This window comes from Saccopteryx bilineata, chromosome 5 (genome assembly GCF_036850765.1).
Source record: "Saccopteryx bilineata isolate mSacBil1 chromosome 5, mSacBil1_pri_phased_curated, whole genome shotgun sequence".
NCBI lineage: Eukaryota > Metazoa > Chordata > Mammalia > Chiroptera > Emballonuridae > Saccopteryx > Saccopteryx bilineata.
Window position 1 is genome coordinate 503,310 of NC_089494.1, and position 24,488 is coordinate 527,797.

The 24,488-nt window shown below is 48.8% G+C and overlaps 1 protein-coding gene across 2 annotated transcripts; it reads right to left on the bottom strand.

The window, feature by feature from the left end:
- Positions 1 to 4: 4 nt before the first annotated feature.
- On the bottom strand, positions 5 to 24,324 carry SEPTIN2 (septin 2). 2 transcript variants are annotated; one of them, XM_066233713.1, is made up of 12 exons: positions 24,206 to 24,323; positions 20,659 to 20,737; positions 18,918 to 18,947; positions 16,972 to 17,092; positions 12,091 to 12,177; positions 10,915 to 11,038; positions 9,925 to 10,177; positions 6,502 to 6,603; positions 5,793 to 5,938; positions 4,266 to 4,349; positions 1,383 to 1,440; positions 5 to 107 (listed from the first exon to the last, which is right to left on the bottom strand). In XM_066233713.1, the coding sequence occupies exons 2-12, from the start codon at positions 20,707 to 20,709 to the stop codon at positions 6 to 8; spliced, it is 1,158 nt and encodes a 385-aa protein (XP_066089810.1). In that variant the 5' UTR covers positions 20,710 to 20,737; positions 24,206 to 24,323; the 3' UTR covers position 5. The 2 variants fall into 2 exon arrangements, with proteins under 2 accessions (XP_066089810.1, XP_066089811.1); XM_066233714.1 differs by lacking the exon at positions 20,659 to 20,737 and having other exon boundaries at positions 24,206 to 24,324.
- Between the last annotated feature and the right edge of the window lie 164 nt (positions 24,325 to 24,488).

Genomic DNA, 24,488 nt, shown 5'->3' on the forward strand with positions numbered 1-24,488 from the left:
CCACCTCACACGTGGTGCCCATGAACCGCTCCATCACTGTCGCCGCCCTGCATCTGGAGCTGCATCTGGGCCTGCATCCTTGCGATCATCTCCTGCATGCGGCGGAGCTGCGGGCACAAGAGGAAACGCATCACTGTGGGCGGAGTCTGCTGTCCCTTATTCTTCATGCGTGGATCTTGGGAGGCCAAACATTTCAACTTCTATGATTTCCCCACACAGGAACTCTTACAAACCAGTAAAATAAGCAACAAGTCAACAGGAAACTGATCAAATGGATAAAAATATGCAATTCAAGTACGAAACAGAAGTGATTGACAGAAGTAAAAAAAAACAAGAGACATTTCTAACCTAAACGGTGGGAATGTGAGCCCAGGACAGGGGACGTGGGCCGCCCCTCCCCTCCCCTCCCTGAAGGACGTGCCCCCTGCTGTCCTGTCCACTCCGCCACTGCGGTTTCTCTCTCCTTAAAAGACCATGAGGCTTGCAAGAATCATACAATATTTATCTAAATATTCTTCAGCTAACTTTGTGGTTATGTTTTTAACATTTAAATATTTACTCCATACTGAATTAATTTAGCCAAAGAAGTGAGTTTATCTTTGTTTCCCCAGGCTGGCCTGTGGGGATTCTCTCAGGACCGGCTTCACACTCCACAGGTCTCAGCACTGGCTCTGCCGGAGCACGCGGCCTCCTTCCGACCTGGCTCCAGACGTGCGCTCAGCCAGCCTCCCACACCCGACCGTCACTCAGGGAGACCTGTCCCCCAGTTCTCCGTGACCAGGAACACGAGCCTCTTCTCATCAGTCCACTTCCTGCAGCTTCCCGTGCCGAGTCCTCGACACAGACATCGTTACCTTTACCCCTCCCTCAAAGGACAAGCCAGGCAAGCACACACCACTCTGCTGGAACTGCATCATATTTAGAGATTAATGTAGAGAAGAGAATGATCTTTCCATGAAGCATCCTAAAAAGCTGTGTCTCTATTAGAATTCTGAAAACGATTAGTTTGCCAGTCTTCTCCTAGGTTAATGTCTACATATTTCTTTGTAAATTTTGTTAATGGTTGTGAATGGCAGATTCTCACTAGTTATATTTTCTAACTCGTTATTATCTATATATAGGAAAGCTGGCTTTATGGACATAATATAAAGTCAGTCATGTTACTAAATTCTCACTGGTTCCGACTTCCTCCCTACACTGCTACTGCAGATGAAATGAGATAATCATGTAAAGCAGCAGGCACATTATTACATGTAGGTGTATGTATAAAGCACATTAGTTATATAAACTGTATTCCTTCCAAAAAACAAGCTAATTACAAACACTATGTTGGATACAAACTAAACAGCCGCAGACTTAATAGCAGTGCTTTTTCTACTCACCTCAGCTTCCTTCTCCAGCAAGATCTGGTCTTTATTCATGTCCTCGTTCTCCACTTTTCTAAAAGTCGAAAGAAATTATAATTACAATACGATAAATATGTTGGTTCTTTCTGATGATAGATAAGCAAAGTAACATTTCACTTGATCTTTATGAGAAATGTATCTACTTAAAATTACATATTATCTATCATTTTTCTGATTACTGACATGATTAATGAGAATAATTAAAAAAAACCATGAAATGGAAAATTCAAGAGTTACTCTAGGCTGGGGTGATGACACTCTGTCCTTGCCTATGCAGAATATAGTACCTACTTTCTGAAGAATACTTTTTAAGGTTATTTTTTATGAACACACACTATGACCCTCACACTCAAAATAAGGAACAAGCTCTCAGGTCTAGGCAGAGGGGGCCAGTGTGGAGGCCCAGTTCACAAAGACACAGCTTCTCACACCCCCACCGGGCTCGAGGCCAGTGCCTGGCCGTCTGTTCCTCAGTGGGATCTCCCTGCAACCCGCATAATGTCTCATCCCCACATTTATAAAACAATAAAGCAGACTTTAATGTATACCTTGTGTAAATGTACATATCTGCCAAATTTCTTTTTTATAATACTGCTTTAAATGTTTATTTTACTGATTTATTTTTTAAGAAAAAGGGAGAGAGGGAGAGAGACAAGAACATTGATCTGTTCCTGTTATCTGCCCTGACAGGGAATAGAATAAGCACCTTGGCGCTTACAATGTTCTAAGCCAGTGGTCGTCAAGCTGGTCCCTACCACCCACTAGTGGGCGTTCCAGATTTCATGGTGGGCAGTAGCGGAGCAACCAAAGTATAAATTAAAAGAGAGATTTAACTATAGTAAGTTGTTTTATAAAGATTTATTCTGCCAAACAGTGAAAATCCAACGTAAAGTACTTGGTAAGTAATTATTATTATATGCTTTAACTTGCTGTAACTCTGCTTTATAAATTTTATAAAGTAAAGTTACTTCCCTACTTTATAAATCACCATTACTGTGGAACCGGTGGGTGGTTAGAAAATTTTACTACTTTTTTAAAAAAAATTTTTATTTATTCATTTTAGAAAGGAGAGGGAGAGATAGAAGGGGGAGAGGAGCTGGAAGCATCAACTCCCATATGTGCCTTGACCAGGCAAGCCCAGGGTTTCGAACCGGTGACCGCAGCATTTCCAAGTCGACGCTTTATCCACTGCGCCACCACAGGTCAGGCAGAAAATTTTACTACTAAGAGAGATGTAAAAGTGGGTGGTTGGTATAAAAAGGTTGACTACCCCTGCTCTAAGCAATTGAGCTTTCTAGCCAGGATTCCACCAATTTTTTCTTTTTAGGTGAGAGGAGAAGAGATAGTGAGGTAAACTCCCACATGCGCCCCGACTGGGATCTATCCAGCAACCCCTTCTGGGGCTGATGCTTGAGTGCCAAGCTTTTTTTTTTTTTTTTAGTACCAAGCTATTTTTAGCACCTGAGGCTGATGTGCTCCAACAGAGCTATCCTCAGCACTTAAGGTTAATGTTCTAAACAATCGAGCCACTGGCCGTGGGAGGGGAAGAGGGAGAGAAGGGGGAAAAGAGGAAGACAGAACCAGATGGCGGCTTCTCCTGTGTGCCCTGACCAGGACATCCATGGACTGACGCTCTATCCACTGAGCCACTGGCCAGGGCTCCCAACAAAATTCTGAAATGTGAATAATTTAGTGAAATACAATACAGAAAATTTTTATGAATGATATATATCACATATTTGTTAATTAAGACGCACATGTAGACGTGGTTTTATCAGATATGACTCAGGTGTCCAAACAAACCTATTAGGATTGTAAAACACGAGAGACAAGTGAGGCAGCCATGTGCACTTCTGAGGAGGGTCCTGCCGTTCCTGACGCGAACCCTAGTGGGGGTGCTGCCCTTTCATAAGACAGGTGAATCTGTCCCCATTTACAGACAGACTGACAGCGTTAAGAGAGCACCCAGCACGCATCTCCAGCTTTTCCATCTAAAGCTGTCCTGTATATGCAGATGATTACAGCTGCTTTGATAGGCTACAGAAAGGGCACGCCTTGACTTTATTAGCAACAAGCAGCTTATAATAGCTCTTGAATGGAAAACCAAATCCTGCTGCTCCGAGGTCAAGAGGGTTGGGCTGGACACAAACAGGAGGGGACAGTGTACCTTGGGGCAACACAGTACGGACAAGAAGGGGCAGTGTAACGGAAACAACCGGACAAGAAGGGGCAGCGTAATGGAAACAGCCGGACAAGAAGGGGCAGCGTAACGGAAACAACCGGACAAGAAGGGGCAGCGTAACGGAAACAACCGGACAAGAAGGGGCAGCGTAACGGAAACAACCGGACAAGAAGGGGCAGTGTAACGGAAACAACCGGACAAGAAGGGGCAGTGCAACGGAAACAACTGGACAAGAAGGGGTAGTGTAACGGAAACAACTGGACAAGAAGGGGTAGTGTAACGGAAACAACTGGACAAGAAGGGGCAGTGTAACGGAAACAACTGGACAAGAAGGGGTAGCGTAACTGAAACAACTGGACAAGAAGGGGTAGTGTAACGGAAAAAACTGGACAAGAAGGGGCAGTGTAACGGAAACAACTGGACAAGAAGGGGTAGTGTAACGGAAACAACTGGACAAGAAGGGGCAGTGTAACGGAAACAACTGGACAAGAAGGGGCAGTGTAACGGAAACAACTGGACAAGAAGGGGTAGTGTAACTGAAACAACTGGACAAGAAGGGGTAGCGTAACTGAAACAACTGGACAAGAAGGGGCAGTGTAACGGAAACAACTGGACAAGAAGGGGTAGCGTAACTGAAACAACTGGACAAGAAGGGGTAGTGTAACGGAAACAACGACCTGCCGCCTCTTTTGAGCCTCTCGGAGCGGAAGTTCTCATAGTGAAGGTCCTGGGTCACCTCCTGGAGGTCCTGCATGTGAGTGCTGGAAGACAGAAGAACCACCATGCTGGCGTCAGCCACATGCCATTCGCAGGGGAAAAACCACCAATCAAGCACACGGAGACACCCGGGAACTATACCCACTTACACTTACTCATTACTTGGGACTTGGGGATAAGGCTACGGAAACATCTACAGAGGTGTCTCCCCCCAGCTATCACAGTAAACGCACAACACACCCGCCCAGTAGGGCCGGGTTAAGAGTCCCTCCACGAGGCCTCTGCCACAGGCACACCCACACTCCACCCGAGACCATCACCCCGGACGGGGCCAGATACACAGAGACTTTAGATTTTTTATGTAAACAGTGCCTGAAACAGAACACCCTTTTCTGAAAGAACTTGTAGAAAACATGCAATTCAAATATTCACGACTTCCTAAGCTTAAAATTTATATCAGAAGTTAATAGCTTAAGCTATTCACAAGAGCCCAAACTGAAGTATTAACATTCTGGATAAAATACCAACAGCCCTTTGAATCTTCTAATCATTGTAAAAAACGTTCCAGGGATCTGGCTCAGGTTTTTAAGGAATGGAGATACTCCAGTCCTGTTACTCAGGACCCAGGGACAAACTGAGCGATGACAAAGGGGTGGCCTGATCTCCCTCCTTCTGAAAAACATACAACTGACACCAAAGCTCCCTCTCAGCCTCAACACCCTCCGCTGGTGACAGGAGTATGAGAGCCAAAGACCCACCCTTGAAGGGGCCGAGGAGCACCTTCAATGCCTTACATGGCGATTGAATTACACTTAATAGAGCCTGAAAGGTAAACTTAGGGGTAGTTTTAGTGATTTTAATTCACTAAAATTGCTAACCCAAGTAAGACCTTTGTGGCATGTAGAGTAACTTTCAGTTATACAAACTTGAACTCTTCTGATTAAAAAGGTTAACAGATTTTAGCAACACTCTTTCACCATCTTCCTTCAAGAACAATGCTAACATGTTACTAAATGTAAAATCTCCTTTCAGAGAACACTGTCTGTTTTTGTAGTCGGGTCTGTCCTGGCTGCTGACACAATGGTGGAAACTCTAGGCTAGTGGGGGTCACTCTGAGGGAGCCTGAGGCTGACCGGCAGTGGCAACGCATCCCACCTGGCCCCTGCAGCGGACCCAACCACGTCCTCACCGGAGGAGGAGGCAACGCATGTTGAGTATGGCCACCCCACAGTTAAGTCTAATCTTTTGGCCTCAAAAAGGACCCCAGCATCCGTCAGACAGAAGAGTGTGCTGAGCTACAGGTCACAGGCAGGAGGCCAGTTCAGATCGGTCTGGAGAGCTCACAGGTGGGGTCTTCTGCACCGCACTGCAGCAGGCCACTGCAGGCACGACACAGGCCTTGGGCCCACCCTGGGCCCTCTGTCCCAGGCCCTCTGTCCCGGGCCCTCTGTCCTGGGCTCTGCAGCCGGAGCACACGAGCGTCTTACATGAGCATTGTCCGCAGCTTCAGAAAGTCATTGTGCTCCGGGTTCTCCACCTCCACAACACCCCACGGGTAGAGGCGGCCTCGGACCTTCTTGCCTTTGACTTCAATCAGCTGATTGGATCCAACCACGGAGAAGGGGATACTGGCCTAGAAAGAGACAGTGTTGATGGGCTCCCCACAGGGACCCCCACATTCACCGTGAACACAGGAGCATCGACACAGAGGGGCACCTGGCTGCTCCACAGGAACGCTGAGGGTGCACACTCTATTTGGAAGCGGCAGACATCTTCCAGACGACTGTACAAAAAGCAATCATATCTGCAACCGAGATTTCTAAACCTCATAGACACAGTTGGGTCACAGTACATCTAAAGCAAACACACTACTTACTGTAAGCAAAGCTGCTCAGTAACTTCACAGAGTCAAGGCTTCCAGGATCTGATCTTTTGCCAGCTCTGCACATATTTAAAAAAACTTATTGATTTTAGAAAGAGAGAGGGGGAGAGGAAGAGGAAGAGAGAGAGAGCAAGAAACAGAAGTATTGATAACACTTGCTGTATGTGGCCTGACCAGGGATCAAACCGGCAACCTCTGTGTATTCGGATGATGCTCTAACCAACTGAGCTACCACACCAGGGCCAGCCCCTCACATTTTAAATGCTGGCACCAAGAAAAAGAAGCTAGTCACACTGTGCACCTGGACTTCTAACCTTGAGAAGCCTGGTCTGCTCTTTAAAATCTTCATCTTCATCTGATTCTGCATCAGGTAAGTGATAGATCTTGATGCTATGTTCTTCAATTTCATCCAGAATCTGAAAGAATGAAAAAATCAGGAGCAATTTTAACAAAATGCACAAACTGAGTCAAGCCTAACTCATCATATTAGAAAATACATCAGAATTACCTAAACTTCAATTAAAAAAATCATATGGATGACAAATGATTCTCAGGTTTCATGAACTGCTAAAACAGAATGTGAGCCTGAGGAGCCTCGGTCCACAGTACAGCACCCACCACCACCCACGCAGAAGCGCCCTCACAGAGGCCACAGCGAGTGTCCCAGGAGAGGTGCAGCCAGAAGCTGCCGCAGAGAAGAGCCACAGATGTCACCCGAGGTGTCCCCGGAGACCACGCAGGAGTCTCACAAGGAGAGGCAGAGGCACCCGGGAAAAGCTGTCAAGCGACGAGGGGAGGACACAGAAGGCTGTTTTGGGAATCACAAGAAATCCAGGGTGGCGGGAATGGAGGGCATGAAGTTGGTTAAGACAGGAGACCCATTGGAGTTCCCAGACGCCAGCCTGGGGTCGAGGACACGGACTCTTCCTCAACAGGCAAGAAGTGGCCTCAGTGCAACCTCACACTCTACACTGTTCCACACTGTCAACCGGGGAGCAGACCCCCGAGAGGGGAGGGAGCACAAGGCTCGACTTGAGGTAGGCAGTCACTTATCCGGCTCCACGCTGGTCTCCACCAGGTATAGGCACGCTGGAGCTCTGCTGACTTGGACCCAGGACCTGGGTCTTGTGGCTGGAAAAAGGGTTCTAAGACAAGTCACCTCACAGGGTGACCTGGTCATAACTCCCTAAGTGGGCAAGTCACAGTGCAGTCACAACCCAGACAGGTAACCTCCTCGGCGAAAGGGTTCTCTTCACTCTAAGCCGTGCTGCCCACTGCTTCTAGGTTTACACAGCTATGAAATGCCCCCAGAAGATCTCTCCTTCTAAGGACGTCCTATAATCTGATCACGGTCTTGCTCTCTCCCACCCTCATGCACTCTCTCTTACGTTCCCTTCTGAATTCCAAGTGCATAAAACAAACCACAGAACTGTTATTCTCTGGAGCACTGAGAACCTGCTCTCCTGCCAAGTCATCAGTTTGACTCAAGTAAAGTCTTAATAAAAATTCTCTACGACTTAGACGTTTTTTATGCAGACAGCCCAAGGGAAGACAAGACATAAACCCAGCCAGTGTGTACTATGAGTGCATACAATTCAGAAACCCTGCTACGGAAAGACAACCAGGAAGACGTGCACACGGGAAAGTCAGACTGTGACAACAATCACTGTCTAGAACAAGAGTATCTACAAGTCAATGAAAAGAGAGGCAAGGGGCCGGCTTGGTGGTGGCACAGTGGATCGTTTGTCAACCCAGACACTGAGGTCCTAGGTTTGAAACCTCGAGGTTGCCAGCTTGAGTGCAGCCTCATTTGGCTTGAACGTGGGATCATAAACATGATCCAATGGTCACTGGCTTGAGCCCAAGGTCTCTGGCTTGGCTTGAGCATCCCCCTCCCCCAGTCAAGGCACACATGAAAAGCAATCAATGAAGAACTAAAGTAACACAACTATGAGTTGATGCTTCTCATCTCTGACCTTCCCTGTCTTTCTCTCTAGCTAAAAAAAAGTAAGCCTGACCAGGCAGTGGCGCAGTGGATAGAGCATCGGACTGGGACACGGAGGACCCAGGTTCGAAACTCTGAGGTTGCTGGCTTGAGTGCAGGCTCATCTGGTTTGAGCAAGGGGTCACTCAATCTGCTGTAGCCCCCGGTCAAGGCAAGTATGAGAAGCAATCAACGAACAACTAAGGTGCCACAACAAAGCACTGATGCTTCTCATCTCTCTGCCTTCCTGTATGTCTGTCCTTATCTGTCCTTCTCTCTCTCTCTCTCTCTCTCTCTCTCTCTCTCTCACACACACACACACACACACACACACAATAAAACAGAGAGGCAAAGCTCTAAAACCTAAGAGAATGCAGAGGACCATGAGCATCCGGACCAGCAGTGCTCCAGCAACCAGAGGGAAACAAGCCAAAACTGGTCACACACCAGCAGGGCCCATGTGCTGCTTTGGGAACATAAACTGGTTTTAAAGGAAATTAGCCATCTTTCAAATATTTAAATGCGCATCAATTTCCTTTCCAAAAATTCATCTGACTTCCCATCTGTGAGAAGACAGACGTGGACCACTGTTCACCACGCACACAGAGTGCCTGCTGTGTGCCAGGTCCTGTTCCAACCTTGGGATGCATAGCGAGCAAAGAGCCTAAAGTCAGGACTGAGAGACGGTGGGAAGACCCAGAAACACAATGCAGAAACACTGTGCATGCCAAAAAATAAGGGTGAGGGGTGCGCTTTCTATGTGTGTTGGGAGTTACCAGGAAGTCTAGGGGCAGAGTCTTACACGTGACATAATCCCGTTTCGAAAACAAAACCATACATAAACAGACCACGCTCTGGAAGGATGGGTACCTGTGAACAGTGTTGTTTCTGTGGCTAAAGGAACTCTTAAAGAAATAGCCTATGGGTCTGGACTCTCTCAGTGAACAGGTCAAGGAGGGTTTGTGGGAGAACAGACTGCAGCCAGCACAAGGGCTGCTGGGAAGCAGGAGGCACGGGGGGGGGGGGGGGGGACGACGGACAGACGGACGGACGGGACCACTGCTGTGCAGCCTCCAGGGCCCCACATGAACCCCTCGGGCCTTTGACACCAGACTGTCAGCATTAGTGCAGGCTCCCAGATGAGTGTGTGGGGCGGAGTGTTTAGAAGGAACAGAGTGTCAGGAAGATGAGGACAACCCACCCATGTCGTTACTGAGCATGACATGCCAGCTGCACATTAGCCACCTTCCAGGCACTCAGGGGACCTTCACAGAATAGCAGTAATCAGACCCCTTTGTGAAGGGAAAATGCTGAAACTCACCAGCATTAGGTGCTGGTGCACCCCCCCCCCTGCCCTGGCTGTGCCCAGTGCCCCCCCCGCCCTGGCTGTGCCCAGTGTCCCCCCCCTCCGCCCTCGCTGTGCCCAGTGTTGCCCCCAGCCCCCACTGTGCCCAGTGGAACCCCCCGCCCCGGCTGTGCCGTGCCCCCCCCGCCCTCGCTGTGCCCAGTGTCCCCCCCCTCCGCCCTCGCTGTGCCCAGTGTCCCCCCCTCCGCCCTCGCTGTGCCCAGTGTCCCCCCCGCCCCCGTTGTGCCCAGTGCGCCCCCCCCGCCCCCGCTGTGCCCAGTGCCCCCCCCCGCCCCCGCTGTGCCCAGTGCCCCCCCCCGCCCCGGCTGTGCCCAGTGCCCCCCCGCCCTCGCTGTGCCCAGTGCCCCCCCGCCCTCGCTGTGCCCAGTGCCCCCCCTCCCAGCTCACCCTCTTCTTCAAGCGCTCCCGTTCCTTCAGCGTGAGTGTGTCGGCCTTCGCAATGACGGGCACGATGTTGACCTTGTTATGTATCGCCTTCATGAAGGCCACGTCCAAGGGCTTCAGGCCGTGCCCGAAGGGCGAGATGAAGTAGAAGCAGCAGTGCACCCTGTTGTCCACAATGTGCCGCCGGTTCAGGCCACTCTCGTCGTGCAGGTAGCGCTCAAACTGCTCGTCGATGTAGGAGATGATGGTCTTGAAGCTGAGGGAGACACACGGTGACCAGAGGCAGGCAGGCCCGAACCTCAGGCATACCCAGCTCAACCGCAAGACAGAATGGAACCAACTCCTTCACTTGGCAAGATGGAGATCTCTGGAAACTGCCAGGCGCCAAGGGCCGGGGGTCAAAGGTCAGAATGGGAGCGGTCACAAGGCACAGGGGCGTAGCAGAGGGAAGCAGTGCCGCCCTGCGTGCCTTGCGAGGCTGACCTGCGGAAGGGCAGCTCCTGACGAAGGAGAGTGCCTCTTCTGCCCGGGGCGGGGCACTGGGGCTTCCTACCAGGGGAGGCCCAGGAGCCTCTGGGCATGAGTCGGGACTCCCAGCACTGTCCTGAGGAGGACCGCTCCCATCTCCTACTTGTGGATTTCCTCATTTGTGCAAATGAGGCCAGTAAGCTGCCCCTCAGGCTGAGTCTTGAGTGGAGAGACTTCATTTCCTCACACTGAAGAGGAAGAAGGGACACTGGGCCCTGACGTTACAGCTCAGATCAGGAAGAGGACTGCCGTCTCAGACCTCACTAGACCTTACGGGAAAACACTCAGATTCTCTGTGAAATTCCTTACTTGAAACCTCGGAGTTAACATGCTTTAAAGTGCCTGACTGTTCTACCATAGCCAGTTACTCCACATCCAACAATCATTCATCAGCACTATACACCTGAGTACATCAGGACGGTGCACAGCCTGACCCACTCCCAGAGCCCGACCCCAGGGCCATACCAGTCCCTGCAGTTGATGGCATCGCCGTAGCCAGGTGTGTCCACCACTGTTAGGCGCAGCTTGACCCCTCGCTCTTCAATCTCAACAGTTGAGGCCTCGATTTGGACCGTTCTTTCAATTTTCTCTAGAAGAGAAACAACTTAGTAAGAAAACATGCCTTACCACTGAGCCAGTGTGCAAAGGTAAGAAATTACCTGTCAGCACAATCGAATGTCAAAATAATCTGAGATGTTTTCTCTCAACATATTCCCTGATTTATCAATGTCACTGCATTACATTTCATTTAAAAAAAGAAATTACCTGTTAGGTACTTTGTTATCAAACGAACCATTTGAAAGTCACTGAGGAAGGTTTCAGAAGGTAACAGTGAGGACTGTGTACACATGATCCCCGAGTCGGCAAGGGGCACGTGGAAGCTAAGATTAAAGGTCTGCCTGGGGATGTAAAACTGCCAGTACCGAAAACTACCATTCCTTTTCTGGGACAAAGAAAACGATCTATGAATTCCTTTAAAAACTGAATTCAGAAATACCTACAAAAGGGCTGTCTGTCCCTGCTGTGGCAGCCCAGTCCTAGCTCTTTCTGTGCTCGATCCATCCACCCAGCCAGCACTCAGGGTCAGGCCATCCCTGTCCCCACAGTGATCTACCTGTGACAGAGGGCTGTCTGTCCCTGCTATGGCAGCCCAGTTCCAGCTCTTTCTGTGCTCGATCCATCCACCCAGCCAGCACTCAGGGTCAGGCCGTCCCGATCCCCACAGCGATCTACCTGTGACAGAGGGCTGTCTGTCCCTGCTGTGGCAGCCCAGTCCTAGCTCTTTCTGTGCTCGATCCATCCACCCAGCCAGCACTCAGGGTCAGGCCGTCCCGATCCCCACAGTGATCTACCTGTGACAGCGCTCGCCACGAGAGGTAACGCGGCCGCCCGATCCTCCCGTCACACAGAACAGAGGCAGAAACTCTTTATGACACTTGATAGACAAAGCACTCGGAGAGGATGTCCGCACGGGTGTGCTGTCAGTCTACCAACCACCCCCATGGCCATCGGGGCAGCATGGCTCTCCCCACCTAAAGGACAGTCTCCTGTGGTCACGGCTCAGCCACCTCTCATTAATCATGCACTCCTCAGCAACTTTCCTGTTGAGCTACACTTACAAGGGTGTGGGAACTTTCATACCTGCAGCGCCAGGTATGACTCTTTCGGGGTAGAGATCTGTCAGGAACAGGCTGTTGATGAGAGTTGACTTTCCCAGACCCGATTCACCTTAAATGAAAATGAGAACATGGTCATGGTGTTACCAGGACGAGGGTCTGCTGAGTGCTAATGCTAAGCACCACCTCAGTGCCCCACAAACACCCATCTCTATACAACCACCAGGAACTTGGCACAACGCTCTCCGCTTCACTAATGGGAGATGGGTGCTCCCAGGTAAGTCACCACCCTGAGCAGGGCAATTTGAATCCAGTCTGTAGGCACCCAGAATTTAAACTTAAGACCAGAAATGTGACCTCACATATTCACAATGTGTGGAATGGACTCTGTAGAGGTCTTTATTTTTTGACAAATAGAACACAAAGTAGGTTTTCAGTCACGAGTTTGCTAATCATTTTAAGTATTACGTTTTCAAAAGCGTGCTTTTTAAATTGTTTTTATATTTAAGTGAGGGTTGGGGAGATACTGAGATGGACTCCTGCATGTGCCCCAATAATCCAGCGGCAGAAGACAAAGTTATTCTCCATCCTGGCTAAGTTGTGACAGCTGAAAGGTGACTCATGTAGACCTCTAAGCACAGGTGTAGCAGAGGCAGCCTCTTTTTACTTTTGTTTTTAAAATATTTCTGAAGTGAGAAGCAGGGAGAGACTCCCGCATGCGCCTGACCGGGATCCTCCCAGCACGCCCACCAGGGGGCGATGCTCTGCCCATCTGGGCCGTTGCTCTATGGTGGCCAGAGCCATTCTAGCACCTGAGGCAGAGGCCATGGAGCCGTCCTCAGGGCCCGGGCCAACTTTGCTCCAATGGAGCCTCGGCTGTGGGAGGAGAAGAAAGAGACAGAGAGGAAGGAGAGGGGGAGGGGGGGAGAAGCAGATGGGCGCTTCTCCTGTGTGCCCTGGCCAGGGATTGAACTCTGAACTTCCACACGCTGGGCCAATGCTCTACCACTGAGCCCACTGGCCAGAGCAGGCAGCCTCTTTTTAAATAGCATTTATAGGCCCGGGCTGGTTAGCTTAGTCACTTAAGAGCATCATCCCAAAACAAGGTTGTGGGTCTGATCCCTGGTCAAGGCACACATGAACAGCAGCCAAAAAATACATGACTGAGTGGAACAAGAAACGTTCTCCTCCCCACTGTCTAACAAGCAATAAAAAAAACCCCAAATCTGAGCCCTGGCCAGACAGCTGGGTTGACTGGGGTGTCCTCCCGGAGCGTGAAGGGTGCCGGGTTGGTCCCTAGTCAATGTCCCCGTTTCTCTCACAAACAAACAAACAGGCAGTAATAAAACCCAGTGGTTGACTCAGAACTCTAACCCTTAAGGGTGAGGGACTATTTCAGTTGGGGCAGCTTTGGGGTAACATCTAAACTGCTCTCAAAAGCAGAACGGTGCAGAACTCGGACAGGGCTGTTCCGCCCACTGCCGCCAAGTCCCTCCCGACACTGGGAGCTTCGGAGCTTCTCCAACAGGCGCCTCCAACGGGAAAACACACACAAAGGACCTGGGCCAGTGCAAACGCCTCACATCCAAGAGTCTCGTGGAGAAGCCACGGGCCGCGTCTCCCTTGTCTGGAAAGCAGTGACAGAGCCCAGCCGCACTGCAGTGTTCCGTTTACAGAAGGGCTCATCTGCCCCGGAGGCAATGCGCACCCTTGGGCACAAGGTGGCACAACAGGAAAAGCAGACTCGTGAGAATGGGGCACTGGCTCTGACAATACCACCGAGATCCCAGCAGGCAAACTGTCAGGGGCTTTAGATTTTAATCTAAAATAACAAAATTTAGCTAAAGCCAGGAATGCTAGGAGATAAAGAACTACCTAATCCGAGGGAATATTTGTTCACATTTACTCTTGATTTTAACTGACACAAGAAACTGCTTTCTCCATGTTTGACAAGGGCCCTTCCGAAAGGCCCTGAAGGGCAGCCCCCTCAGCGGTCAGCTTTTCTGCCCAAAGGATGCCTCTCCCATGAGAACACTGGAGCCAACTACCATGTGAGCAGGTTTTTGCTCTAAGACCAGTTTTCATTTCCTTAGCATCACTCGAATGCTCGTGTGCATTTGTTCACACTAAGCATCCTTTCTTCTACCAGGTCACATATTTGGCAATAAGCTTTCTATTTTTAATCTTACTTTTCTTTAAAATGGAGCCACCATCCAGCATAACGGTGGGGGCTCACACCTTGGTGAGTTACTGTCAACTATGAGCCTGGGGCCACCATCCAGCATAACGGTGGGGGCTCACACCTTGGTGAGTTACTGTCAACTATGAGCCTGGGGCGGGCTCTTCAGCAGCTCCGCCTTCCTGGTCTCATGGATGATCTGCCCCTGGACTACCTCCCTTGATGTCCAGCAGCAACTTGTGATTTATTTTTTATTTTTTGAGACAGAGAAAGGGACAGATAGGAAGGGAGATGAGAAGCATCAATTCTTCGTTGCGGCTCCTTAGTTGTTCCTTGATTACTTTCTCATATGTGCCTTGACCAGGGGGTTTGGGGTGGGGCCTACAGCATAGCCGGTGACCCCTTGCTCAGCCAGTGACCCTGGGGTCATGTCTCCGATCCCACACTCAAGCCAGTGACCTCAGGGTCTCGAACTTGGGTCCTCCACGTCCTAGTCCGAACTCTATCCACTGCACTACCGCCTGGTCAGGCAAGTTGTCTGTGATTTCAAATTCCTTGCAGATTACTGCCCAAAAATCTGTGGTCTTTCATTTGCACATGGCCTAGGATTTTGTGAAGTTTCTCACCTTCCTGGCAGTTCTGTGTTGCCCAGCCACATGGAATTTCAGTGTCAACGACAGTGCCTTGAGAACCCAGGCAGATTCTCGAGTCCTCGGCTGTCTCTGGAACTCAGCCAGGCCACCTCAGGGCCCAGGGACTCAGGTTCCCTGAGGGGTGCTCAAGTCCTTCAGCTCTGAGACTCCTGCGCTCTGACCGCCTAGTCCTCCTCAGGGCCGGAGCAAGAGTACATGGTAGAGAGCTGGCATGACTATAACTCATGTCACTTGTTTTCCTTCTCTCGAGGACTGAAGCTGGCACAGCCTGCTGCAGAATACCGTAAAAGAACTGTTCCCTATGTTTTGACCAGCCTTTAGTTATCTGTGCCAAGACTAGTCCACAGCAGTTGTTTCAGAGAGCAGCAAATCGAGCCCACTACTTGTAAAAGCGACACAGGAGCACGGCTGTGGCCCTCAACCCTGGCAGAGCTGAACGGCTGTACTGAGCCCCGCGTGGTTCACAAAGCCTTCAATGTTCACGCTCTGCCTTGGGAATCGTTCTAGCATGGCCAGAGCAAACGTTATTTCCTGACTCAAAATGCTTTATATTAAAATAACTGTGCGGCAGATGATACTGAATTTCTTTCTTCCTTCCAATGGCCATTATCACGTAGTTGTGATCCTAAAACACAGGGGTCCCCAAACTAGGCCCGTGGGCAGCATGCGGCCCCGAGGCCATTTATCCGGCCCCCACCGCACTTCCGGAAGGGGCACCTCTTTCATTGGTGGTCAGTGAGAGGAGCATAGTTCCCATTGAAATACTGGTCAGTTTGTTGATTTAAATTTACTTGTTCTTTATTTTAAATATTGTATTTGTTCCCGTTTTGTTTTTTTACTTTAAAATATGTGCAGTGTGCATAGGGATTTGTTCATAGTTTTTTTATAGTCCGGCCCTCCAGTGGTCTGAGGGACAGTGAACTGGCCCCCTGTGTAAAAAGTTTGAGGACCCCTGCTAAAACACATCACTATCCCTCTCTCTGGATCAAGGGTCCCACAGTTTCTCTCATTTCAGATTAATGAAGTATTCACCCTAGGGAAACAATTATTCCTCCTACTCATACATGATCATCAACAAACTACTTCCTCATTTTGGGGAGAATTTTACAGTTATCAAGAACAAAATGTGATATGGTAAACAAACAAGTTCATCAGTAGATAGTTAAACTTGTTACGGTCATGAAGAAACACAATATATGCTGTAACCCATGAAAAAATATATCTGATAACAGGAAATAATTTCAAGTAACCACTGAATTTCAAAGGACTTTAGGTAATAATTTTTAAAAATTTTAAGAATTGTTACTTGTTTCAAATATACCAGAAAAAAATAAGTAGTCTGAGTATTAACCAAATGTAAAACACACTTCTACTTAAATGTGTATTTGTTAATAATATGTAACAAATTACTGTAAAACTCAGAGACCTAAACCAACAATAAACGTGTTATCTCCTAGATTTTTGGGTCAGGAATGTGGGGTTGTCTATGGTAGGTGGCTACGGCTGGGGACAGAGGGTCCTCTCTCCTGGGGTAACAGCAAGTGCCAGCTGGACGGTCACCACCCCAGGACTGACTGAAGCTGGGGGATGCTTCTGAGATGGGTCACTACCTGGCTACTGGCACGGCTCAGTCCCTTGCCTTTTGGAACCTGGCAATAAGGCTGCTGAGTGTCCTGCTATCACGGTGGCTAGCTGCCCCTGGAGTGAGCCGAGAGAAGGCAAGGTACAGTAACAATGGCTTCTGGGACCCAGTGTCCGAGTCACACACCTTCCTTTCTGCAATGTCGTATTGGCTACACAGGCCAGCCCCACTCTGTGTAGGAGGGAAGTAGAGAGCTGCATGGACACCAGCACACCAGGGTCCCCAGGCAACACTGTGGGATGCTGGCTGCCCCAATGAGTAAAAGTTATTCTTACATACAAATGACAGAAAATTTAATTCCCAAGTTATTTGATTCTGCCAACAAAGGAATTTTCTCTGACTTTGTAGGTCACGCTGCTACTACACTCTGCAGGTTGGGAAGGGGAAAGAGCCACACAGTTAATAAACTTAAAAGTAAAGTTAATTTCTTACCAACCACCATCAGTGTGAACTCAAAACCTTTTTTCACTGATTTTCGGTGAACTTGGTTAGGAAGATTTGCAAATCCAACATAGCCAGGAGTTTCTGGATTTACAAACTGAGCTGGTTGTTGCTAAAATGAGAATTAAAAGAAAAAAAAGAATAAGCACCTTATCTGTTGCTTGTAAGATACAATCAAGCTGTGATTATAAACACAGGTATCATTAGTTCTCACGAACACACGTAATACATACCACTTTCAAACATTTACTTTTATCAGACATTTAATGGTCCTCACTTAAGATGGAAAAAACATACAAAAAAACCCATTCCAGTATTATTCAATACCTATTAGCTGACCTAAAATTACACATTACATAATTAAGCAATACTTAAAAGAAAAACTTATCAGATGTAATGCGTTCTTGAAAAGTATTCAGGAAGAAGTCCTCTCTTGCTCTATTACTAGCTGCACAAAACAAGTCTCTCCAAGAGGGAGGCAGGCAACTAAGGGGGGGGGGGTTCAGTACTCAGCTTCAAAGGCCAAGACAAGGAAGACCGGGAAGGACACACGGCTGACGATACTAAGTGTCAGGGTCCCTGGACAGGCGAGCACAGGACCAAGCAAGCAGAGCGCAGAGCGGGGCCGTGGCACACCGACGGGAGGAAATCATTACATGTCAACGGCTTCTCGACTTTCTAATTGTATAGTCACAAGCTATATCCGTAGTTATTTATGGGGGCTGGAATTAGTTAATTTTTACTTTCCTTCTTGCTTCCTGGTGTGCCACACTAATTCTTGTACAAAAAGCAGAAATTACCCTTTTGCTTATGCATCCAATAGTAACACTGAAAGACTAAAAAAAAAAAAGGCAAAAAGAAATCTTTTTTTGTAATTTTAAACACAAGTTCTGCTTTTCTCTGCATGTCTTTTATAGCTAATTAATTTCAGGGTTTTATGCTAATCTGTGAAAACTAATGTTAATCAATTTATCAAGTCCAAAAGTGCCATCAGTTTCATCATGATAAATCACTAGAATTTTAAATTATTATTTGATTAGTCTACTGGGAATGAGAGGCTAACTGGATTGTTCTGGATATATTTAGGAATAAGAAATAGGAAATCTGAGATAAAAAGCTCAAAGCTTTTTTCTAAAACTCTTCATAAACTGAATATATCAGTTGCATTAGAAATAATGAATTGGCCTGACCAGGTGGTGGCGCAGTGGATAGAGTGTTGGACTGGGATGCAGAGGACCCAGGTTCGAGACCCTGAGATCGCCAGCTTGAGAGCGCGCTCATCTGGTTTCAGCAAAGCTCACCAGCTTGGACCTAAGGTCGCTGGCTCGAGTAAGGGGTTACTCGGTCTGCTGAAGGCCCACAGTCAAGGCACATATGAGAAAGCAATCAATGAACAACTAAGGTGTCGCAACGAAAAACTAATGATTGATGCTTCTCATCCCTCTCCGTTCCTGTCTATCCCTCTCTCTGTCTCTGTAAAATAAATTTAAAAAATAATGAATTGCCCTGGTGGCTCAGTGGTGGACTGTTAGCCCAGTGTGTAGATGTCCCAGGTTCAACTCTCAGGGCACACAGGAGAAGCGCCCATCTGCTTCTCCACCTTTTCCTTTCTCTTTCTCTCTCCCACTTCCCCTTCTGCAGCCCTGGCTCCACAGGCTTGAGAGCTGGCCTCGGACAATGAGGATGGCTCCATGGCCTCTGCCTCAGGTGCTAGAATGGCTCAGGTTGCATCGGAGCAATGGCCCCAGATGGCCAGAGCATCGCCCTCTAGTGGGCATGCCGGGTGGATCCTGGTCAGGGCACCTGTGCGAGTCTGCCTGCCTCCCCTCCTCTCACTAAAATAAATAAAAAAGAATCATATATTTTGACTGTAAACAGTTTGAGAGTATAAAGTAGTTTCTCCTCACACTGTAGACTCATGAAGTATGAGCTCTTACCTTAGACATCTTCAGTGAAGTTCCCTCACTCTGTAAAACAAAACAAACCATACGTATTCATAATGCATACACAGATGTAACTTAGCACGCATAGGCATGAAAGACTTAGATGTAAGGCATCAATAGCCTGTTTCACTGAGATCCTCAATTATATCAAATGCTAATATAATCTCATAGTAGATACATTAGATATGAATTAGCTGATGAAAGCAACCACACTTATGTTTATATAACTATTTCATTTTCAATATTCACTTTTTTAATGTTTATTTTATTAATTTTGAGGGGAGGGGGAGAGAGATAGATGGGAACATTGATCTGTTTCTGTATATACCCTGACTGGGGATTGAACTCGCAACCTTGCACTTTAGGACAATAGTCTAACCAACCAAGCTAATCAGCCAGGACCCAACTTTACTTAATAATGAGTATGTTAGGCACTATGGCTACATCAGGAGGAGATGACCAAGTTTCCACGACCTCTGGAACTGGTCTTCTCCTCTCTTTGAACCTTTTCAACAAGAAAAGGGTGCCCAGAGCGCCCTGGGCTGGCTGCAGGGGAGACTCTTAAGAGCTCTGGAGAACTACATTTTAATACCGGAGAACAGAGCATATGGGATAGGCACTTGGGTGTTTGAGAGATGAGACGAGGTATTTGAAATTTTAATGCTAGTTTTAGAAGCCTTGAAACTTTGGGAAATGTGGGTGTGTTGGCTAACCTTTGATAGCACAGTCAAGAGATATGAATGCAGTCAAATTTTATTTCCTCTGGAGCTTAGAAACTTCATTAAAAAGCTTCTTTCACTTTTCTGCCCCTACATCCCGCAAACCTTAACACTGACTAACGCAGACCGTTTCTCTTCTGAATGAAAATGTTTCCAACCACCTCTCAAGAAATGGGGCCCCTGCACTCCCAGGTATGGTTTGGTTAAGATAGCATTCTTAATTTTAAGCCTTTAACTCTGCGGTATTATATCACAGAACAGCTAGTCTTGCTTCTTTTTTTCAGTGGCCCACTAGAAGCCTCACTCTTATCTGTCAGGACGAATGAGACAGGAAGAGGAAGGTAAGATTAATATTTATATGCAGTCTGTAAACTGCTTTTTGCTCTGACAGTCACATCATTACTAAGAGTGGAAAGGGGAGTATGGAGTGAAGTCTAGAGCTCAACTTAAGGACTACTGATGACGAGCATGTGAAGTGGGATCTAAACTATCCCAACGGTTTTCAGCCTTGGTGGTGAAACGAAGATGAGCTTCAAGGAAAGAATATGGGGCAAGATGAGCAGATGAATTAGAGAAAAACACCTGTCACTGATTTATGGAAATCCTTTACTTAATGTTTTCATCAGTCTTGGACACTGAATTTTATGTCTTTCAGCATCTCTCTGCATATGATTTTCTCCTTTAATTTGTTCCAACAGCTCACTGATGGATGCTTTAGGCACATTTCTGGAATCTAATTGCCAGCATGTATCTCACTGAAAACTTGCATTTACGTTCTTAAGAAAAACCTATAGCTATACCTAGCTTTCTTTCTTAGGTCTTCATCTGGATTTATTATTAAAGTTGTTCTATCTTCATAAAACACAGTGGGAGTGCTTGTCCTTTTTAAGTAGTGGCTATGTCTGACCAGTGGTGACTCAGTGGGTAGTGTCGACCTGGGACGCTGAGGACCCACGTTCGAGACCCCAAGGTCGCCAGATTGATTGTGGGCTCATCTGGCTAGAGCACAGGCTCACCGGTTTGTGCATGAGGTTGCTGGCTTGAGCGTGGAGTCTCCCATAGTCCATGGCTCGGCTGGAGCTCCCCCTTTATCGTCTTGGCACATATGAGAAGCAATCAATGAACAACTAAAGCGATGCAACTATGAGCTGATGCTTCTCATCTCTCTCCCTTCCTGTCTCTAACACACACACACACACACACACACACACACCAGTGGCTTATGTGATGCTGGTGTTATCTGTTCAGGATTGGGTGAAATTCAGCTCTAATCCCACCTAGTCTTGGTCTGTTCTCACTGGTAGATCTTTTACTGGGCTGTCCAGTGGTCACTGTTCGTCAGGTTTTCTAGCCCTTGATCCCCTCAGACTTTCGAATTTGCAGCCACATTGGTATCAGTCAGTCTCCTGTACTTCTGACTGGAACTTCTTTCCTGTATGCATTTGCTTTTGTTCTTCATGGAACATCTAGCAGGGGTCCCCAAACTTTTACACAGGGGGCCAGTTCACTGTCCCTCAGACCGTTGGAGGGCTGCCACATACAGTGCTCCTCTCACTGACCACCAATGAAAGAGGTGTCCCTTCCAGAAGTGTGGCAGGGGGCCAGATAAATGGCCTCAGGGGGCCGCATGTGGCCCGCGGGCCATAGTTTGGGGATGCCTGATCTAAGGAATGTTTCAAAGCACCAGCTTTTGGATTTATTTAGCCTTCCACTGAGTTTTGTTCATTTCTTCATGTCCCCAGAAACAAATTTTCAATGTTCCTTAATAATGAAATGATACAAAAGCCAAATTCTCCTGGGGCTCTATGAAGCTCTGGCTGCGTCCCATTAACTTTGCTTTTGTCTCCTTTCCGTTGCTTTCTAGAGAGCTTGTAGTTTTTGCTATAAATGCCCTTTAAGGATTATCCAGGAATGCTCCAAATTTGGAGTTATTTTTATGTCTCCCACCTAGTTTAAACAGGGCATAATTTGTAAACATCTACTATAAAAGTGTTTTTAAATTTGCTTTAATTTTCTTCAGAGCAGTTATATAATTTTTAAAAATTTCAACTGCTTTTTTATGCCACTGACTGCAGCCCATGGTTTTCAGAGAGAAGGCCTTGATCCAGCAACACAGAATGCCACACAGTGTAACTACTTTAAACCTTGAGTGCAGACCAACTGGATGCCCCAAACCTAAGAAATGTGGTCAAATGAAAATTTTACTCTTTATGGTTGTATTCATTCTAAACGCTGGAACTTGTCTAAATTTTTTTTTCTCCCTGACCTATGGCTTGCTTCTTCCACAAAGCAATACTCCCATTCGAATTCACATAGAGGAAATCAACTTTTACAAAACGACAACAACAAAGAAAATAATAACAAAAGGGTAAAACAGGATTCTTGGCAATATAAACATATTTTGTTGGTGGGATTTCTATTAATGAACTACCCGTAACTAGCATTCACTGTCACGTTACCCCTGTATTTGCAGACATTCCCCTAGTCCACACAACGACCCTGCAATGGAGGCCCTGGAAGGCTGCCTCGTAATCCAGAGCCCTTGGAGTGTGCTGGCATTCAGAGTCTTTGGACCTGAAGGAGACACATGTACAGTGTACTACACAACAGCCCCAAGGGCATCTGGGGCAGCACCCCGCCATCATATGCATTTTAAGTAGTGACATGTACGACTACTAACACAAAGTGGGATAAATACAAGATAGTAAACAGCATCAACCCAATTCTGCTGCCAATGAGTTTTGGTGTCCCCTCTTTCTGTGAAAATAAGTATTTTCTTTTTTCAGCGGTCTCTGAAGTTGGGTATAAAAAGTGACCTGAAATTCTTCTTTTTTCAGCGGTCTCTGGAGTTGGGTATAAAAAGTGACATCACATTTATGAATGATAAAGGAAAGTACCCCCTTCCCCCTCCCCATCTCCCCAGGTCATCCTGCTAGTTCAAGGACAAATCTGATGTGATCGAAAGGCCCTTGCTCTTTACCTCAGACTGCTGTGCTGGGCGCAATAGCAAAGTGGGAAGAGGAAAAAACTATCAAGATATCCTTTAGAGCTGAGACCATTGCCAAGATTCCTCGGAGCAACACACACAGCGAGTTAGTAGGATGCTGGGCGGTGAAAACAAAGGCTTCCTCCAAACTACCAAAAACGGAAATCACGAACTTCAACTACAAACACCAGGAAGCACCTTTTGGGACCCCTTACCCTGTTCTACCTCTCGCATCCTAACAGTAAGGCTGCTTTGGACATGAGCTTTATCCTGAGGTATTGCCACGGACTGCGTCGTTCAAGAATACTCGAGGACCTACCATGCAGAGCTCGCAGTGCTAGGCAACGGGTCCCTCATGGGCCAGTGGGCAACCAACACACAGGATGACAGAGGCTGGCGCAGGCCAACACCTACCCCAGCCGCAGGAAATCTAAACTGGGCCAACTCCTGAATAACAGAACTGGGACTAGACAAGCCAGAGGCAGAGAGGATGGGGAGGTTAACGGGGTTCCAGACAAAAGAAAGGGTTCGGGCCAAGACCAAGGGTGAGAAAATCCACAGCAACCTAAACCAGTTTAGTGTGGCCAGCTCACGTGCCCATGGGCTGGGGACAAGTAACAGTACTGGCAAAAAAAACGAGGCCTGAGAGATGGTGCAGGTCTGTGGGTCCTGCAGACCACGTGAGAACTGGGGCTTGACGGAAAGCCAGGGTCACCGCAGGCCGGCTTCCCACCTGGCCTTCGGGGCAATAGGGGGGCCCTCTCCTTCTCTCCCCTGCTTTAGACCCGCGGCCGCGGGCCGCCTGGACCGTTAGCAAGACGACAAAGAGCTTCTCGAGGTTTCCTCTCCGCCGGCCCCCGGCGGGATGGAACGGCCCAGGCCAGGGGCGACAGAAGGGGTGGCCGCGGGACGAAAGCGCCCGCCCAGCAGGCCTCGACGTGCACTCACCCTCCTGCGGGGCGCCCAGCAACTATCTGCACGTTCGGCACCCCCCGGGGGCAATGACTGAGCCGGCTCCCCGAAATATTGTCCCGCAGGGTGAGCCCGGACACACCCTGGCGCTTCCGCCCGCGCCCGAGCTCCCGGGGGGCGGGGAGGAGACCGAGGGAGCCAAGAAGAGAAACGGAGCCGAACAGAGAAGAGCTCGGGAAACGAGGGGTGGGGGACAGAGGAGAGTAGGGGGGGGGATAACGGGGGAGCAGAAGGAGGGACGGGAGGAGAACACGGGACAGTGAGGGGGGACAGAGGAGAGTGGGGGGGAGGGCAAGACGGGGGGCAGAGGGAGGGACGGGGGGAGGACACGGGACAGTGGGGGGGACACAGGAGAGTGGGGGAAGGGCAAGACGGGGGGCAGAGGGAGGGACGGGGGGAGGACACGGGACAGTGGGGGGGACACAGGAGAGTAGGGGGAAGGGAAAGACGGGGGGGCAGAAGGAGGGACGGGGGGAGGGCCCAGGACCGCAGGCCAGCCGGCCGCCCCTCCCCCATGCCGCGCGGTCACCCCCCGCCCACGCGCCACCGGAACGGCCGGCCGCCGTCCCGAGCAGACCCCCTGCCCTTTCTATGTCCGCCCCTACCTCGCAACCGGGCGGCGGCGGCGGCACAAACCCACAGCGAGACGCACCACCGACGAGCTGCAGGACAGCGACAGACCGAGAGCGCCGCGGATCCGCCCTGGGCCCGCCGTCCCCTGGGCCCCGCCCCCAGGCAGATGGCGTCATCACGTCGCCCCGCCCCTTGCCAACACTTTCCTCGCCTCCGCGCGACCTGTTCTTCCTCCGCTCCCTTCCCCCCGCCCCTCGGCGCCGACTTCTGAGTGCGCAGGCGCCAACTCGTCAGCGGTTTCCACCTCTGCGCACG

What these genes read in the sequence shown, in the direction of transcription:
- SEPTIN2 (XM_066233713.1), bottom strand. Translation starts at nt 20,709, where the DNA reads ATGGACTATGGGAGACTCCACGCTCAAGCCAGCAACCTCATGCACAAA. An exon ending in GGGAGCGCTTGAAGAAGAGG is followed by an intron (nt 6,604 to 9,924) that starts GTGAGCTGGGAG and finishes TCATTCTTTCAG; the next exon opens with ATTCTGGATGAAATTGAAGA. An exon ending in TGCTGGAGAAGGAAGCTGAG is followed by an intron (nt 108 to 1,382) that starts GTGAGTAGAAAA and finishes TTGTGCCCGCAG; the next exon opens with CTCCGCCGCATGCAGGAGAT.